This window comes from Ovis canadensis, chromosome 2 (genome assembly GCF_042477335.2).
Source record: "Ovis canadensis isolate MfBH-ARS-UI-01 breed Bighorn chromosome 2, ARS-UI_OviCan_v2, whole genome shotgun sequence".
NCBI lineage: Eukaryota > Metazoa > Chordata > Mammalia > Artiodactyla > Bovidae > Ovis > Ovis canadensis.
Window position 1 is genome coordinate 241,697,071 of NC_091246.1, and position 19,150 is coordinate 241,716,220.

The 19,150-nt window shown below is 52.1% G+C and overlaps 1 protein-coding gene across 1 annotated transcript in view; it reads left to right on the top strand.

The window, feature by feature from the left end:
* The window catches only part of NKAIN1 (sodium/potassium transporting ATPase interacting 1), a 46,380-nt gene extending 28,875 nt beyond the window's left edge, over nucleotides 1–17,505 (top strand). The window contains exons 2-7 of the mRNA XM_069578778.1: nucleotides 10,458–10,595; nucleotides 12,439–12,519; nucleotides 13,746–13,943; nucleotides 14,284–14,344; nucleotides 14,922–15,003; nucleotides 15,153–17,505. Coding sequence (XP_069434879.1) covers nucleotides 10,458–10,595; nucleotides 12,439–12,519; nucleotides 13,746–13,943; nucleotides 14,284–14,344; nucleotides 14,922–15,003; nucleotides 15,153–15,162 — 570 coding nt within the window. The 3' untranslated portion in view covers nucleotides 15,163–17,505. The remainder of the gene's footprint in view (nucleotides 1–10,457; nucleotides 10,596–12,438; nucleotides 12,520–13,745; nucleotides 13,944–14,283; nucleotides 14,345–14,921; nucleotides 15,004–15,152) is intronic.
* The last annotated feature ends 1,645 nt before the right edge of the window (nucleotides 17,506–19,150 follow it).

Genomic DNA, 19,150 nt, shown 5'->3' on the forward strand with positions numbered 1-19,150 from the left:
ATGCCCTGAACTGCCTTGCATGGTTTTCCCAAGGGTACACTGAAGTGGTGGTGCCGGGGCCCGGGCCAGGCCAGATGCCCTCCGCTGCCCTCCTTCCCAGCTGTGCACCAACCAGGTCAAAGCCCAGAGGTGTTGTTGCTGAAAGGCCAAATCTGGTAACCTACGGTGTCTAATTCACTCTTGCCAAGACCCAGAAATTAGGGGTGGAGAGGGCAGGCTCTTGGGCTTTTCTGGGCCTGAAAGAAGGGTATGCCCACAAGCAGAAAGCAGAGTGTCAAGACTGGAGATTGGAAGTTGGAGGTGTGGAGCAAGACTTGGACTTGGGAATGAATTTACAAATGTGTGTGCAGTTGTGTCCGACTCTTTTCGACCCTTTGGACTGTAGTCTGCCAGTCTCTTCTGTCCTGGGATTCTGCAGGCAAGAATACTGGAGTTGATTGCCATGCTCTCCTCCAGGGGATCTTCCCCATCCAGGGGTTGAACCCACATCTCTTACATCTTTTGCATTGGCAGGTGGGTTCTTTACCACTGGGAATCTAGAATACCCCTTGATTTGCTCAACACTGCTGTCAAGTTGGCACCTTGTGCCCATTCTACAGAGGAGAAGACTGAGTCACTGGTCTGAAGGTCCTTCTCTGTGCTGTCCACACCGCCTCCCACTCTGGGGCCTGCGAGTTTGGACTAGATGGTCAATGAGGAGTTAGGCGTCCCATGAGATAGAAGGACCCTTTGATTTTAGACTGACCTTGGTATCACCCTGGGCTGCTAGGCCCAATGGTTATGCAAATTAATGTAGATGTATGCTAATTAGGCCTCTTCAAGGCCTGTTGTTCTTATGGAGCTGCCGGCTCAGAGGTATAGGGGGATAGATCTGCCCAGAAAGGGCCTGAGGAGCCCCCCAACTGGGGAAAGGTCAGCAGTCACCGGGATGAAGGGATGGGGTTGCCATGGAGACAGAGGCCAAGCCCCAGTCACTGCCTCAGGATAGACCAGGACTGGCCAGATCAGCCCACTGAGACAGTCCAGGGCCTCTCTAACAGCTCTAAGTGTGGTCTCCGAGGGCTAATTATGTGGAAGGTAGTGACCAGCTGCTCCCTGGCTCCTCCAGGCCCGGATGAGGTAGGGGGCTGGGCCACAGCAGGTGGGTGTGAAGACAGACAGATGGCAGTCTGGGGGCTAGGAGACTGGGGAGCTGTCCTGAGGAAGAGGGCACAGCACGGGGGTGGGGGGAGGAAGGAGGTTACCCCTAGAGAGCAGAAGGCGCAGGGTTGTAGGGGTGAGTCTCCCAGTCTCCAAGAACCACGTGGTGGGGTTCTGTAAGGGCTCTGCCCCAGCAGACATTTGTAGAATCAGCTCTTCTGTGTGACCCTGGGTAAGCCCCTTGGCTTCCCTGAGCCTCAGTTTCCTCATCTATCAGTAGAGGTCAGATTAAGAGATGTGACCTGGGACTTCCCAACTGGTCAGGGGTTAGGACTCTGCACTGGCCTGCAAGCCATTTGGCACACCCAAAAAAAGTATAGAGAGCAATGTGACTGGAGTATGAGGGGCAGTATGCAGTAGGTACTCAGTAAATAGCTGTACAATTCCAAGGCCCACTGGGAGAGGTTAGCTTAGTCTTGGTGGGTCTTTCTTTGTATTTTGTTTTGTTTTTCCATCCTCACTGCACAGCTCCTGGGCTCTTAGTTCCCCAATCAGGGACTGAACCTGGGCCCTTGGCTGTGAAAGTGCAGAGTCCTAACCCCTGGACCACCGGCGAAGTCCCTGGTTTTCTTGTGGGAAAGAGCTTCTTCTCTTCTTGCCCCCTCCGGCTTCCCTTGTTCCCTGGCCTGGGCCGGGTGTTCTGGTATCTGTCCTGAGGAGGGGAAGGTTTCTCATCCAGTGAGGAAAGGAACTGGGCCCTGTGGACTCAACCACTGAGCTGTCAGCACTAAGCCCACAAAAGACACTCAGGAACTGTTGGCAGAATGAATGAATGAGCAGATTTGAAGTGCTCAGAACAGTGCCTGGTGCTGGTTGGAGGTTAATAAACATCAGCTGTTACTTCTCTGCCCATGGGAGGCTGGGCTGGGTGGCTCATCAGAGCAGAGCAGATTCTGTCCCCACCTCTGCTCTGTCCCTTCATATCACCTTGGCTGTCTGGAGAGATGTCTGGCAGGTAGGAAGAGCAGTGGAGATAAGAACTCAGATCTTAGCTCTGCCACATCCTGTCTGAGACACTTGGGGAGACTCAAGAAGACTGCTCTGAGCCTGCCGTGTAGGAGGGGAACCTTCATATCAAGGTGGCCACACTAGGGCTCTGGGGAGAGGGCTGCTGGCACCTCGAGAAGGGGTGGTGATGGGTCTGAGTATAGTCAGGCAAGGGGAGGCAGGGCTGTGATGACCCAGGCAGAACCTAGAGAGACAGGTTGAACCAGGGACTGGCAGAACCAGAAGTCCCAGGATCCCAAGGCCAGTCGCCCTGCAGGCAGGTAGGCTGCAGCAACAGCAGGCCTAGATAGTAACCTGGAGCTGGAGTGGCCCCCATAGTGCAGATGAGAACACTGAGGCCCAGAGGAGTTTTGCCCTTGGTCCCAAAGCACGTTCCCATCACAGGAGATCTCAGATCCTGAGCCACCCAGCTGCTCTTCCACATAGTCTTGCGATGAATCAACAACATCTTACAACATTTTCTCTTAACTTTTAAAAAAAAGTGTAGCTTTGTTGTAAAACATCTCAGAAATCCAAAAGTATTGTGTATTTAAAAGCAGAAGTCTCCCGTTTCCCGCTCCCTAGGGAGAACTTCTCATAACCATTTGTTGTATGTTTCCCTGGCCCTCCGTTCGGCATTTACAGTCACACACATCTTGTATCTGTCTTTTTTTTTTTTTCTTTTAAACATAAATGGAATCATATTGTTCTGCAGCTTTTTTTTTCTTTTTTTTCTTTTCACTTAACAGTGATAGCCTTGGACATTTTCCAGGAGGATCCAGGCTGGGCCAGAGAGAGGCAGAAGGGCTGCGAGAGCCCTTGCAAAGAAAGGGAGAGAGAGAGTGTGTGTGTTGCGGTAGGAGGAATTCCCCACAAGTCACTACACACAGTGAGTGGGAAACCAGGCAGAGAAGCCTCCATCCTCGGCTCCCAGAGGACTGTGGCATTTGGTCTCTAGGCTTGAATTCTCTGCGGCCAAAGCCACACTAGCTTGCTTATCACCATATACCCCACATTGTGCCTGGCACATAGTAGGTGCTCAAGAAATGCTTGTCGGATGAATTGAGTCCCTTTTAGGCCCATCTTCCCTGACCCTGCCAGAGGCTACCTAGTCTCCGTTGACTGTACTCTTTAATCTCTTGCTGGGTGTTTATTTTGACTCATGCTCAAATGGCTATGGACGCCAGATGGACCCTAGAAAGGGGGTCCATCCCTGAGCTCTGAGCTCAGAGAAAGAGAGAAGACCCTCCCCTTAGACAAGTCACTGCCCTTCTCTGCTGTCAGTTTGCTCCCCTCTCTAATGAGGGCTTGGACCAGCGGGTCTCCAGGGGTCCTTCCAGCTCTGCCATCTGTGGCTTCAGCCCCACTACCTCATTTCACGGATGAGGAGCTGAGCCGACTTTAATTTTGTCAGCTGCCTCAGAAATCCATTGGGAAAGCGGGGGGCTTCAGTTTGGGGATGCATCTGAGGCTGCTGCCGTGTCCTAAGCACCAACTGTGTGCCAGGCACCCGCTCTAGAGCTTCACATGCACTGTCCGGAATCCTCAGGGCATTTTTCCGGTGAGCAAACAGGCTGGCTCAGAAAGGGGGAGTAACTTGCCCAAGGCCACACAGTGAGTCAGGGGCTGATCTGGGAGTGGAGCTCTGGTCTACCTAGAGCCCCCAGTGGCGAGCTTTTCTCGCCTTAGGATCTCTGTGAACTAAAGCCAATAAAGGAAAAAAATTAATAATGTGATGTCAGTAAAGGAGACCAGGTTGGACCAAACTATTCTCCAGAAACTTCAGGGTCCCCTTCCTCATTGTTTTCCTAGACAACCTGACTTCTGTATCTAAGTCCCCTAGCGACATGGCTAGAATTTGGGGCAAAAAGTGGTTGACTTGCAGAACTGGCTGGCAAGGGCTTGGGCACAAGAGGCTTCTGATGGGGTTCTGAGGCCCCAGGCTTAGCCCTCTCCCCCAGCTAGTTTCCTGGGGCTGGGGTGGGCCCATCTGCATTATTCATTCTTCACCCCTCAACCCCCAGCCCCCCACCTGGTGCTGGGCTCCTGGGGTTGGCGTCTAGACAGACAAGAGCATCCTACTGAGAACAGAGGCAGCCCTGACTCGGGGCTGAAGGTTACCATGGCAACTGCATCCCCCTCAGCTGGCAGCTACCCGATAAATAAATAATCAGGGATGGGGATGGGGAGCTCAAGGCTGGGGGAGGGGCAGCAGGGGAGCCTGGTGGAGACTTCACTCTGGAAAGAGGGGTGGGTTAGGCTTGAAGTGGCCTGGGGGCTGGTATTGCAATCGGCCAGGTGAGAGAGGGTAGAGGGAGGAAAATGGCCAAAAGTGAGAGATTCAGAAGATCAAAGTACCGGGACTTGATGACTGGGCATCAAGTGAGCAAGAGTCTAGGACCTAAAGCTTAACTTTCTAGCTCATGTAGCTGGACACCTCATATTAAGTTCATGATGAACCATCCAATGGGTGCTTGGTTATAAAGGGGCTGGAGGCTTAAAGGACTGAAGTTGGTGGGAGGTATGCATTTGCTGGGACACATGGGTATGAAGAGAGGCTGGGCTGCACCACAGTCAGGCCTGAGAAGTGGAGGATGTGTATGCCAGGCATGGCTCTCACTGCTGGAAATGCAGCAGTGAACATCCCCGCTCTCGTGGAATTTGCTGTCTAATGCAGGAGATGGTAAATAAGAAGTAAGTAGTATGTTAGTCAGTGAAAAGTGCCATGGAAAAAAAATTAAGTGGTGGAGGGGGCGAGGAGCGGGGAGTTCTGCAAAGGAATATAATTTTACATGGTGCTGACTCTCCTCAAGATCAGATGAGGGAGGTACTGTGAAACATACCCATTTTGTTGCTGAGGAAACTGAGGTACAGAGAGGTTCAGTGACTTGCCCAGAGTTGTAGAAAAACCAGTGGCACCAGGGTTCTAACCCAGCTCTGCTCCTAATTTCCCAGACCAAATTGTTATAGCAGGTGGGTGGGGGAGTGAGTGGCAGGAAGGATGTGAAGAACTTTAATCAACTTTGGATGTGAGAACATTGGGATAGATAAGGCATTAGCTGGAGGGGAAAAGGGGTTATTGTTTTTTTAAATAGAAGAGGCTTGAGCATGTTTAGGAGCCAGGGGGAAGGATTACGGGCAGGGGAAGAAGTTGAGTTTACAAGAGAAGAGATTGCGGATGATGTGAGCTCCTGAGAAGGTAGAGGACACAGTTCGGAGTGCAGGAGGAGGCACTGGCCTTGGGTGGGAGGAGGAGTGGAGCCTCAAGTGTAGGAGATGGGGGTGAAGGAGACCAGGCCTTCACCCAGAGCAGGGGTGAAGGACCCCCGGGAGGTGGAGGACAGCGAGAAGACCTGAATATCATCAGGGAGAGTGATTCCCCGGGGAGCTTCTTGGAGTTGATGATTCCAGATCTCCAGGGGCCCCAGTCTGCCCCGGGGAGTGACTCTGCAGCAATGCTTGGCTGCTTTTCAAGAACTAAGAAAACTGTTAATTGGGTTTATCCAGAAGTGGGCTTTCCTGACATTCGTGATGAAAAGGCAGAGGAGTATGAGAGTCTGGGTTGCAGGTGAAGCTGATGGTGAAGTGAGGGGTCCCGTGATCCCAGCAGGATGACTTGGGATGTGAAGTGGGGAATGGAAGCGAGGAGAGGGCTGGGCTCGTCATCGTGAAGGCTGCTGGAAAGAAGCCGAGGCGGTCCGAGAGGGGCTCAGGAATCGGTGACTAGAAAGCATAGCAGTTACAGGTGATGACCCAGCCCAAGAGGTGGCCATGGACAAGGGAGAATGGAAGCCTGGGGCATGGGAGAGGACCCAAGAGGCTGAGACGTTGGGGTACTGGAGGGGGTGCCCCCACCTGATGTTAGAGTCAACTAGGGTGATGCAGGGATCGAGGAATCATCTTCAAGGAACGGACCTGACCTGGAGTGGATGATGAAGCCAGCCGTGGATGAGGGTGGGACAGCCACAGGGCTGGACAGTTCTGCCAGGCAGTGTGGGGACCCCAGGATCCCACCTTTGGGCCCGAGGAACAGGCGATGAGAGAAGAGAAACAGTCACTGGGAAGACTCCAGAGAAGCAGGGTCCTTGGGTGCAAGGTGTAGCAGGTGGGGGAACCCTTAGAAAAGGCACTGAGGCCAGAGAGACACTCACTGGTGTGGCAGGGCTCGTGAAAGGGGGCCAGGGGAGGTCTGGGTCAGGAAGCGGCACAGAGGCGCATTCAGATCAAGGGCAGAGAGGACTGACCGACGGGCAGGAAAGTGAGACTTACTCTGTGGGCGATGACAGATCCAGTCAGGGCTGTGGGGTCTGGATTTCTTCTGTCCTTCTGGGACTAGTTACCACTCATCCTGCTTGTCTGGGGTCCTGGGTGACCCGTGAGTTGCCTGACCCAGAGGCCGGAGAGATTACTCCAGGCTCTCTGGGCTGCATGGGCGACAGAGTGACTCAAGCAGATTTTGTGCTTTAGAAAAAGCACTCCACAGAGGTGGTCGGCCGCCTCCCTCTGCCAGGAAATCTGGTAGGAGGCTGCAGCACTTGCCCACAGAAGCCTCGTGCCAGCTCACGGAGGAGAGAGACCCAGGGAGCCAGCTTGCTCTGGCCTGTAGGCTGACCAGGTCAAAATTTCCCCAAAGTCATTTTTTCCCTCTTGTTGCCTGTGCACTTGAACTTTTTGCAAAGGGATAGGTTGCTGTTGTCTCCACACAACTCCTCTCATCAAAGGAAAAAGGACACTCCAAGGCCAGTTACGATTTACACCCACTGCAGTCCTCAGGCTAGTGTTTCTAAGCTGGTGGAACCAGGCTGGGGAGATACGCCTCCTGTTTTTTGTTCTTATCTTTACTTGTTAATCAGCCACATATCAGTGCTGGGGAAGCAGGAGTTCTGGAGTAACAACAGCTTTAGAATTGGGATTATATATAAGATATAGAATGTCAATTAAAATGTTTATTTATTTAAGTTGATCTCTGCACTCACCTTTGGCAGAAGAGGCAGCATCGTTTAGGCCTGGGTTATCACGCTGATCACAATGGTTCGGAACTGTCCGGTTTTCCATCCATCTCCCCACCTAGGCTCTGAGTTCCCAAAGGGCAGGGACTGCAACATATTCACTTCAGCATCCCAGCGTCAGCACGGGGCCTGACACAGACTAAACGTTCTGTGAATAAATAAATGATGGACCCTGGATGCATGAGGGCATGTCAGATGTCGGAGGAATGAATAAAGGGATGTGGATGGGGTTTTGATGAATGAGTGGGTGAGTGTTGGATGGGAGGCTGCAAGGATGGCTCAGAGTGTCACGAACAGTTAGTGTTCCATATTCAGTGGAAAGAGAGGTCCCTCTGGGCCAAGCAGGAAGTCTTGCTAGGGAAGGAGAAAATTGTGCTATATTTTGAAAAATGAGGAGGACTTGGGTATAGGAGAAGGGAAATGATAGTGGAACCTCAACTGTTATTTCAGCTGCTTGGGGGCAGAAACTGACCCAGAATAAAGAATTGAGCCAAATCCTAGCAGCCTTCAAAGCCCAACTAAGAAGCTTTGACTCTGAGGTCTTCTATTAATTAACTACCTTATACCAAGTCCAATAGTTTATGTGATGTCTCCATATCCTCACAACTTCCTAGGGGAATTCCTGTCTTCCCCATTTATAATTAAAGAAATAGTCTCAGAGAGGGGAATTCATTTGTCCTGAGTCACACAGCAAACTGCATTTTGAACCTGAGTTGACTGCCTCTCACTCCATCAGTGAGGTCCCTGAGAACACAAGGGTTTTGAGCAAGGGCCAGGGTGGGGGTGGGGGTGATGTCAGGTTTAGGCAGTTGTGTCCAGGCAGGGTGTCTCCCCAGCTACACTAGGAGCCTGGGCAACTCTCTCACAACCTCATTTCTAGGATCCCATGCCAGCTGAGTCTAGAGCACCCATCTGGACCTCAAACCACCAGGGCTCCCCAGGGCCTCACAGAGTCAAGGTAGAAAGGAGAACAGAATTGGGGCAGGAGCTTTGGATTCAAGACCAGAAGGGCCCTTATATTATTTAGTCTGGCAGCTTCTGTGTATGTAAGAGGAGCCCAAGACCCACAGAGAAGGTAGCCTGCCCAAGTAAACCAGGAGTCAGTGTTAGAACCTCAACCAGAAACCACATGTCTAAACTCCTGAGCCAGTGCCAACCGGGAAAGGTGGCATGTTGGTGCTAAAAGGGACAGAAGGCAGAGAAAGGCAGAATGTCTGCCTGGCTCTGCCACCAACCTGCTGTGTGACCTTGGGCAAGTCATTTCCCCTCTCTGAGCCTCATTGCTGCTTTCCTCTGAGCTAATGATCTCAGCGGTGCCTTTCTACTAAGAAGTATCCAATGAGAGATGAACTTGGAAAGCTCTTTGCAGCCTGCAGAGCCCTGGGAGGGGAGTCACCAGCAAGAGGCAGGCCAGTGCCAGGTCAGTGGATGCTAGGGTTGGGCCTCTGCCCAAGCTTTACCATCTGTGTGGTACCATCACCTCCACCTCCTCCTGCCTCCTGGCCAGGAAAAAGCCTTCTGGGATGTTATTTTATTAGGATCATCTCTCCCTACCTAGACAGACTCTCTTCTCTCTCCTTCTATGTAGTCAGGACTCTTGGGTATAAGTGACAGAAATCAGTACAAGAAGGGAGAATTCGTTTAGTTGTGGCTAGATCCTCAGACCCAGAACAAGGTCTCCCAGACCCTCCCCTTACGTGTTCACTCTTCTTTCCTCACTCTCTGTCCCTTAGCTCTGGCTTCCTCCTCAAGCAGGCTGTCCCCTGCGTGGTGGCAAAGACAGTCCCCAGGAGCTCTCAGCTGACACCACACCCAGCCAGGTATCTCGGCGGACAGGCAGCATCTCTGTCCCGATGCCCCAGCAAATATCCAGGCAACTCTCAGGGGCAGAGCGCAGAGTGAGTGCCCAGCCGTGAGCAGATCGCTGTGTGCTGCCTCTTTAGTTAGACTCGGGTCCTGAGCCCACTGCAGAAATTAGTACACATGGACTGAGGGTCTGGGAGGCAGTTTCCAAAACAAAGAGATAGGTTCTGTCCACAGAAGAAGGCATATGGGACGGTCAGTAACCATTGGTATCCTTGGTACCTTTGTTCCTAAGTGTATCAGCTGAAAGGTTGAATCAGGGGCTACTGGAAAGGGACTGTTGATCGAGTCCTATATCAGTTACCTCCTGCTGCATAATAAATCCCTCTAAAATGTAGAGGTGCAAAAACAACCATTTTAGGGAGCTCCCTGGCAGCCCAGTGGTTAGGACTCAGGGCTTTGACAGCCATGGGCCCAGTTTCAACCCCTGATTCGGGGAACTAAGATCACACAAGCTGCACAATGTGGCTGATAATTTAAAAACAGTAATAAAAAACCAAAAATAAAACAGCTGCTTGATTCAGCTCACGATTCTGTGGGTCAGCTGGCGGTCCTTCGGTCTAGTGACACGTCCTTGGTCGGTTGGTGGGTTGGCTAGCATCCGAGTGGTCTAAGATGGTCTCACTCACGTGCTGTCGGCTGGGCTGCCTTGGTTCTTTTCCCCGTGCCTTCTTGTCCTCCTGAAAGTGAGCTTGAGCTCTTTCAAAAGTTGTTTTCTGTGTTATCAGTGTAAAAAGTGGGCAAGCTCCAATGCACCAGCGTTTTTCAAGCTTTTTCACCTTCTTCCTCTTTGCTCAAATCTCACTGAATGAAGCAAGTCATGTCACCGAACACAAGCATTAGCATGGGAAGGCACTGCCAAGGAGCACAAGTTAGTGTGGGAGCAGGAGAAAAAGGAAAACAAATCCCTTTCTCTGCAGCCCATGGATCCCCTAGGCCAGGACAACCTCCAGAGAGGGGTCCTTCAAAGAGGAGACTCAGGCCTGCAGGCTTCCCTGGGTCCGCCAGGGCCATGGCTCATCCCCAGACCAGTGCTAGGGGAGCCAGTCTGAATCCTGACTCCACTGAGACCCACCCCCCAGGGAAGCTGCAGGTGACAGGCGGGGAGGCTTCTTGGCAGGGAGGAAGGTGTTCTGAACCCTGGCTCCCATCTCCCATTAGCCCACCCCAAAGTGATCGCCAGGGCTCCATCCCTCTCTCATCCTCACCAATTTGTCCTCACCTCCCAGAATCCCCTTGGGTACTACAGGGCTGGGGTGACTTTGAGACGTGTGTACAGTTGGGTCATGGTGCCTCATCACCCTGGTAACTGGTGTCCCCTGCTCCACAAGGTTGAGGAGGAGCCCCCGTCTTCCTCCTTTAGGGGGTGACGTGGCCTCAGCCTGCTCTTTCCCACAGGTGGCTGCGCTGGAGCGGCAGATCTTTGACTTCCTGGGCTACCAGTGGGCTCCAATCCTAGCCAACTTCCTGCACATCATGGCAGTTATCCTGGGCATCTTTGGCACCGTGCAGTACCGCTCCCGGTACCTCATTCTGGTATGGCTCACTCGGCCCCTCCCCAAACCAACCCCCTCTTTCTCATCCCCATCCATTCCCACCTCATTCTCCAGCCAGAGCTGCCCCCCAACCCCGGGCACCTAGACCCCTGCCTCAGTCTTGGCTCCAGCCTGGCTGGTGATATCCAAATCCCAATGCTTCTTTGCTCAGTGGAGACAAGATTAGTACTTTCCTAAAGAATTTTCTACAGAAAAGTCCAACTATTAACCAGATGCATCGAGTGAGTGCTTCCCATGTGCCAGAGCTTCCCTGGCGGCTCAGTTGGTAAAGAATCCGCCTGCAATGCAGGAGATCCCGGTTTGATTTCTGGGTTGGGAAGATCCGCTGGAGAAGGGATAGGCTACCCAGTCCAGTATTCTGTCCTAGAGAATTCCATGGACAGTCCATGGGGTCACAAAGAGTCGGCCACGACTGAGTGACTCTCACTTTCATACTTCATCTTCCCATGTGCCAGGCACATCCCAAGAGTTTCACTAGCTTTACTTACCTTTACGACAGCTCTGTGAGGTGTATCTTACTGTCTCCATTTTCCAGATGAGGAAATGAGGCTCAGAAAGGTGATGAGGACTCCTTGAGTCACACAGCTAATAAGTGGCAGGGTTAGAGCATCGCTGCCAGAGTGAAGGCTCCTGCCGCATCCCCACGCTGCCCCAGGAGGTCCGGGTGAGGGAGGCACTTGGTCTCGTCTGGTTTCTCAAGCTGCTTCAGGAAGGCTTGGCTCTTGTCCCTTGATATTCATCAAGCATGTGGTCCAGAGAGGCTCGTGTGATTCTGAGGCCAGCGCCTCCTGCGCCCAATCCCAGGAGTACATGGTGTCCCTGGCTCCCTCCACCTACTTCCTCTTTCTAAGCCCTGGTCCTTGAAGATCAGACTCCTGTTTTCAGCTGTTCTCATCCTTGTCTGCTGCTCTTCCTCAGTGACCCATTCACACACCTCTCTTGAGGGAAAAGGCTCTTTGGTAGGTTTGCTTCATAAATGCCTAGCACCTCAAATACCGATGACGTGTAATCTCATGCCCCTCCCACCCCCAAGCCCACTCACCCTCATTCTAGGGTGAGTTTCCCCACCTCCAGCAGGCTCAGTTCCAGAAGCCAGGTGAACAGGGCCCTTCCAAATCGCTCCCTCATCTGAGAGGACTCTTTTTCTCCAGTCCTCAGGAACGCCCCAGGCACCTCTGTAAACAGCACTGCCTGCCAGGAGGCTGCCACCAGAATCACAGGCATAGGATTTGGGTGGAAATCATCCAGCTCCTTGGGCTTCCCAGGTGGCTCAGTGGTCAAAGAACCCACCTGCTAATGCAGAATATGTAAGAGATATGGGTTTGATCCCTGGGCTGGGAAAATCCCCTGGAGGAGGAAATGGCAACCCACTCCAGTACTCTTGAAAAATCCCATGGAGAGAGTCCATGGGGTCACAAAAGGACACGACTTAGGAACTAAACAACAGCAACCTCGAGCTCCTCTCTAGTTCTTGGCCATGCGTAGGATGCCATCCAGTGTCTGCTGTTCTCTACAGAGTGGATAGGATTACCTACCAGAGGACTTGGGTTTGCATGCCAGCCCTACCTCTTCCTAGCTGTGTGATCTTGGAAAACGTAAACCTCTTCTCTGAGCCTTAGCTTAGCTTTGAAGAGAAAGATGGTGCTTTCCCTGCAGGGCTCTCGTAAGGGAGCCTGGTTGTAAGATGATTTATAAACTGAGAAGTGCTCTCTGAGTGAGGCATTGTCATAGTTTCCCCTGCAGAGGTCTCTTTAGTCCATTGACCCGCCCCCTTCCCACTCCCCCAGGCCCCGCCCTGACCCCTCCCCCTCTTCTTTCCCCAGTACGCAGCCTGGCTGGTGCTCTGGGTTGGCTGGAATGCATTTATCATCTGCTTCTACTTGGAGGTTGGACAGCTGTCCCAGGTAAGCCTCGGGCCTGGCATTGTCAGAGGACAAAGCCTGGCATCCCCTGCCCCGAGGGCTCCTGTGGTGGGTCTGCGGTGTCATCCCCTAAAGAGAACACTCTCTACACATTGGGGTAATCTGTGCTCCCCCTCCACCCCTACATTTTCATTTCTGGCCTCCTCTGTACTTCTCAAAAACAAATGATGAAGCTGAAGGGCAGTCTGAGTGAAGATGGGTTGGGGTTCCAGTTGATCACAGTCTCAGAAGAACCATCAATATGTCATGACCCAGAAAACTTCTCTTAGGCTTCACACATGCTCAGTGCAAAAGAAGTGAAAATGCAACATGCTTTGTATGGCTTAGACCGTGAAGATTTGAGTCCAGTTCTGATTGATATTTTTCAGATGAGAAAGAAACTAGGTAGTAGAGTCTGTTCTGGGAAAACTGAACAGACCATGTCACATGGAGAACTGTTGAAGAAAGTGGGAGTATTTAACTTGGGGAAGAACAAATCCAGAGGGCACAACTCCGAGTTTTAGATAGAAAGGAGGCAAAATACACGAATGAGAGCACTTGGCTTCGTACTGTTGCTAGATTTGAATCCCAGCTCAAACATTTCCTAGCTGTGTGACCCTGGGCAGGTGGCTCACCCTCTCTGAGCATCAGTTTCATCTAGTAAGTGCAGTTAATAGAAACTCCAGTTTCATGTGGTTGTGGAGGGAGATTGCACATCTCAGTGCTTGGCACCTAGTCGGTATGCAGTGAATATTTGTTAATGGACCATATGAGTGAATGGATTGAGAAACACAGATGCGCACATGGGTAAGAACTGATCTAGGTCAGCCCCTTCTCTATTTCAAGAGGAAACCAAGGGCTAAGAAGAGGAGAGGTTTGCCCAGGGTCACACACAGGGAGCAATGTGAAGAGGTTGAATGAGCTGTGAAGGTCTGTATTGGGGATTTCACTAATAGCTGGAAAGGGGGAACCGGTCACCATTAATATCCTTTCCAACCCTGAAATTCTGAGGCTCTTGTGGGGCTGTAGCAGCCCGGCATGATCATCTAGCGCCATCTACTGGCTAAATTTAGACTTGCAGATACAGACCATACCTCTCACAAACCAAGCCAGGAAGGGAAGCTGTTATAACCCAGGTATGAAGTAGACATTTATATAAGGTCCCCTGGAACCTGGGGAAGATCTTCACCCTCCCCCCAGCTCAGTATCCTAGGCCCCTCTGCCCCTAGGACCGGGACTTCATCATGACCTTCAACACATCCCTGCATCGCTCCTGGTGGATGGAGAACGGGCCAGGCTGCCTGGTGACACCTGTCCTGAACTCCCGCCTGGCCCTGGAGGACCACCATGTCATCTCAGTCACCGGCTGCCTGCTCGACTACCCCTACATTGAAGCACTTAGCAGTGCCCTGCAGATCTTCTTGGCTGTGAGTTTCTGTCCCCCTGCCCATCCCAGCCCTGCCCTTGGCACTAACACATACAAAGTTACATAACCCTCTTTCCTCTTAACAAGCCAGTAAGATATCGCCCAGGTCCAACTAGGGAAACAAAGAGGTAAAATAATCACTTGTTCAAAGTCACACCCAGAACGGAGAACAGAACCAAGTGTATTAAGTTTAAGGCACAGTCATTAAACTTGGGAAGTTGTTATGGGTTTGCCTTCCTCTCAGCACATTTGGCCCCTCCAGCCAGGTGGGCAGGGCCAGGCAGGGGGTGAAGAAAGAGCTTCCCACTCCTCCCTCTCTGATGCGCTGTGTCCTCCCCCAGCTGTTCGGCTTCGTGTTCGCCTGCTACGTGAGCAAAGTATTCCTGGAAGAGGAGGACAGCTGTGAGTGGGGAGCCCCTAGGGAAGTGGGGAGCCCACGCCGTCAGCACCCTGGACAGTGGCCCGAGTGGGAGGGAGCCCTGGGTCACTTAAGGGGTCCCTCTTGGGGCTGGGGAAGAAGAGACTGGGCTGGGTGGGTATCTGCATAGCCGGCCCATTATGGATGAGGACCAGACGTCCAGGTGCCCAAGCCAAGGCACTGGCCCACTACCCGCCCCTTAGGCCCCGTCCTGTCCCCTCGGAGGGGTCCACAGCCTCACTCCAGTCAATCACCACCCATTCCCAGTTCGTCCCACTCCAACTCCTCGGAAGGTCTCGCCTCTCTGCTCGAGTTCCCCTACTCCCACCCCTCAGCCTTCTGCCAAACGACAGCCCTCCGCATCGACAGGCCTCCACATCTACGCTCCAGCTCTCCATCTCAGGCCTTGGCCCATCCCTCAGGATGTTACAGCAAAGCTCAACCCCTCAGGCCCTGTACCGGATCTGGTCTCAGATTCCTCCCTTTCAAGACCCAGCCTCCCATCACCTCGCCTATCCACAGGACCATCTCTCTAACCACGTCCCATCTCCCCTTCCGCAGTCGATTTCATCGGCGGTTTTGACTCCTACGGATACCAGGCGCCCCAGAAGACGTCGCATTTACAACTGCAGCCTCTGTACACGTGGGTCATGGCATGGAGCCGTGTCGGGTAGAGGGACCCCGGCATTAGTGTAGGAGAAAGAAGGGGAGGGGGGAGCGGAGAGGGCAGGCGGATCTCTTCGCCTCCCTATTCAGTGGTCCGCTTCCCTGATTGGTTTTTGTTTCTTGCAGGTCTGGGTAGCGTTTGCCCCACGCCCACCCCGGCGGCTAGACTGATCGCCGCTGCCGCGAGCTCTGGCCAAAATGGCAGGCGCGCCCCCTGGCGGCTCACTGACTGACTGCAGCCTGAGCCGGTTGGATCTGGGTCTGAAGCGGACTTGGACTTGGCCCTTAGCAGCCTGGACTTGAGGGGCGGGGCAGGGAGACGTGTGGGAAGGGGAGAATCGCGGGGTTTGTATTTTTTTTTTTTTAATCTCAGCCTTGACGTGTGCGGGAGACCCCCCCGCCCTTCTCCAGCCTCCCCTTTCTCCCTTCTTCCCCCAGCATCCTGTCCCCTGTCCAGAGGGAAAGGGCAGGAGAGACACACACACCCCATCTCGCCACATTTATTCACCAGCCCTGGGGAAAGTTGCCCCGAACAATGAAGAAGAGGAGTCCTGGGTTCTAATCTCAGCTCCATCACTAACTCTGTGTGACATCTGGCAAAGCCCTTGTCTTCTCTGGGCCTTAGCTTCTCACCTCAAATAATTAAAATAATCCCTTAGTAAATGGAGTTCTTTCTAGCCTTTTCATTTGACTCTCAATTCTCTGGACTATACTGGGATTTTGCTATAATCCCCATTTTGCAGATATGGAAACTGAGTCCCAGAGATGTAAAGCGATTTGCTTGAGGTCACACAGCTGGGCTTTTGGTGGAGGCAGGTTTGAACACAGTATATCATCTATAGTTTCGGACTCCAAAACCCAGTGTCCAGTTTCTGAATTCCATTTCCAAGCGCCCTTCCAACTTGGACACTCTAGAACCCATAAGGCATACACCACTCTCTCATACCACCGCCACCACTCGCCAATGCCTCTCTTAAAGCAATATACCCGTTCTCTTGTTGGAAATGGGATGGACAGATCCCACAGCCCTGCATTCAGCCTGACCTACACGGAAGCCTTCTTAGACTTGGCCTCTGCCCCCCCTTGGCAAAGCTTTCGAGCGTTCTCTAGCAAAGGGGGGACACAACCCCATTCCCCTACTCCCTCCCAGGTCCCTGAGGCTGCTGCACCCATGACCCCTCACCCCCTCAGCAACTTTGCCAGCCTCTAAGGACACCATCCACTTCATCTGATGAAAGACCAGTGGCTCCAGCATGGAAAAGGGCTCATCCGTGCTGCCCCGTCACCAGTGCTGCAAGATCACCAGCGTTCACGATCGCGTCGGTGTCCAAAAGCAACTTCTAACAACCCCAGAAGTTGTTCCGGAGGGGCAGAATGGGGGCGGGGTGCCCCTGGGGAGAGGGGTCTGGAGGCCAGCACTCTTCCTTAAGAGCAAGTCGCCGTAAGGGCTCAGGCTCCTCACCTCCCTCCTCAGACACCTCTGACGACCCTGCATCCCTGGCTGGTGAATCCGAGGGCAGGAGGATCGGGCCTCAGCTTCCAGTTTGTGAAACAGGAGTGGCCCTGGCTTAGGAAGGAGGGTGAGAGGCCCAGGGGAGCCAGGTGGAAGTACAGACGGTCGTACACCTGAGCCCCTCCATGGTGACCGTTCCTCACTCTCCACGCTATGATCTGCCATCCCCTTCTGTCTAAGGCCAAAATGTCCTGAACTCGGACCCCACCCCAACATCTCATGTGCAGGTCTGTGCTGAAGAGCCTACCCTGGGCATTTCTCTGGTCACTACAGGACCTGAGATCAGCCCTGATCAGCTACAGGTGCAGCTCCAGAGGGTGACGGTTCCCTCCGGCCTGGCTGCTGCTCTGCCCCTGGGCCAGCTCCTGCCTCCAGCCCTCTCTTCTCCCACCCCCAGCTGTCATCTCACCCTGAACCCCTTTTCTACTCAGAAGGTTTAGCCACTGGTGCTTTGAAGCCTTTTGTTTTTATAAGATGGTTTCTTTTTTTCAAGGAGACCAGGTTTTCGTCTCACTGGGACCTTGCAAGGCAGGGAGTGTTGCCCTGGTTTCTGTGCAGGTGGGTTGATTAAAGACGGTGTTTTCTTCTCTCTTCCTGTTCTCCTACCCATGAGTTAGCAGGGTCTTCTAAGGGAAAAGTCTTTGTATGAAGGGTGGGCAGAGGTTGGGAACCCACGTCATTGTCATGATCAAACATTCCTGGGACACTGGCCTGTGCCTTTGGCTGGTTGTGTGGCTTTGGACAAATGATCCTCCCTGTCTTTCCTGATTCATAAAATGCACAGAGGGGATTAGATCAGTGGTTCCCAAACCTGGCTTCACAATCCCTTGGAGAGCTTTCTATTTTTCTGATTAAGTGCATTTTAAGATTATGCTTTCAAATATCTTTGGCATCTTGGCTCTGCCCTCTTCTGATGATTCAGTTCCTGACTTGGAATAAACTGGCAGACAGTGCTTTAGACACAGATTCTTGCCTCCCAACTGGGACATCCTGGCTCTTTTTCTGACCATATTACAAGAGTCTTTTGAATTTTAAACATTTATTTTTGTGTGTAAATAAGTAATACGTATGTATGATGCAGAATTCAGAGAGTTTCGGGGGGCTATGTACTCTTCACCTGTTTTTCATATCTTTCCAAAGATAGTCAATTTTTTTAAAATTATGTAAATTCTCCCCCCCCCCCCTTTTCACACAAATGGTAAAATATGTTACTTACTCTTCAACTCTACTTTTTTCAACCTAACTCTTGGAAATCTCCCAATAACACATGTGGAGCTGTCTCCATTCTTCCACAGTGATTTGGTAGAACTGAGGTTTTTACGATCTCCAGGTGACCTTGCAGTTAGGGCCAAGAACCAGAGGTTCCACATAAGCATGCCAGGTCCACTATGCCAACCTCTGTGGACCACTCCTGGTTGTGGAGTCAGAGGGAAATAAACCAAGGAGTTCGTGGTCTAGTGGGGAGCCCATGGAGTGGTCAGGCGGAAGGGTGGATGCTGATAGCAGGTGGTCAATGCTGAGGACAGTTTAGCATGAAAGGCAGTTGTTAATAGGAGCTAACAGCATGAGCAGAGGTAGGGAAGGAGGAAAGCCCGTGGTGTCTAGGGTAAGAATGGCCAGAGACGAGCTAGCTGGAGGCAGGGTCAGTGGGGAATGTATTAGATTTCTATTGCCGTCATAAATTGTCACAGCTTTAGTCTCTTAAAGAAATATGCATTTGTTAAAGTTCAGTAGAAGTCCATCATGGGTCTCACTGGGGTAAAATTAAGATGTCTAGAGGATCGCACTTCTGGAGGCTCTAGGGGAGAATCCACGTCCTTGTCTTCTAACTTCTAGAGGCTCCCTGCATTTCTTAGCTCTTGGCCTCCCTCTTCAAAGCCGGTGACATCACAGCTGTCTGATCCTTTTCCCATCATCGCATCTCTCTAACCACAGCCAGGAAAGGTTCTCTTAGAAGGATCTGTGTCCAGGATGCTTTCCTCCTCTCAAAGTCGTTAATCCCATCTACAAAGTCCCTTTTGTCATCTATCACATTCACAGTTTCCAGAAATTTAGAGTGGGAACATCTTTCCCGGGGCGGGAGGTCATTATTCTGCCTTCCACAGGGAAGGAGTCCTATCCTGTAGCCCTGAATATCAAACCAGAGTGCATCAGAATGTCAAACCTGGCATGGGGGGAGGTGTGTGGGGGTAGCTATTGAAGGACTTTAAGCAGAAGCTACTCAGAATTATCCTTTAGCAAGAACTGGCAGGGCTGGAACAGTGGGTTGGAGGAGGGAAGCAGGAAGCAGTGTTTTGTCTGGGAGAGGTTTAGGGTTCCTCTCTTCTCTGTGTAAACATGTGTTCTTGGAGGTATGTGTGTGACCAGGAGCTCTATGTGTGTGAACTTGGGATGGCCCCTGCAGTAGTCACGATCAGCATGAACTGCAGGACTCCGGCATCCCTTGGTCCTTCATCACTATAGAAACTAGTTAAGCTGGCCTTCCCACAAAGCCCAGCACAGGGACTTCCCTGGTGGTCCAGTGGTTAAGAATCCGCCTGCCGATGCAGGAGACACAGGTTCGATCCCTGGTCAGGGGAGATGCCACATGCTGCAGGGCAACTAAGCCCAT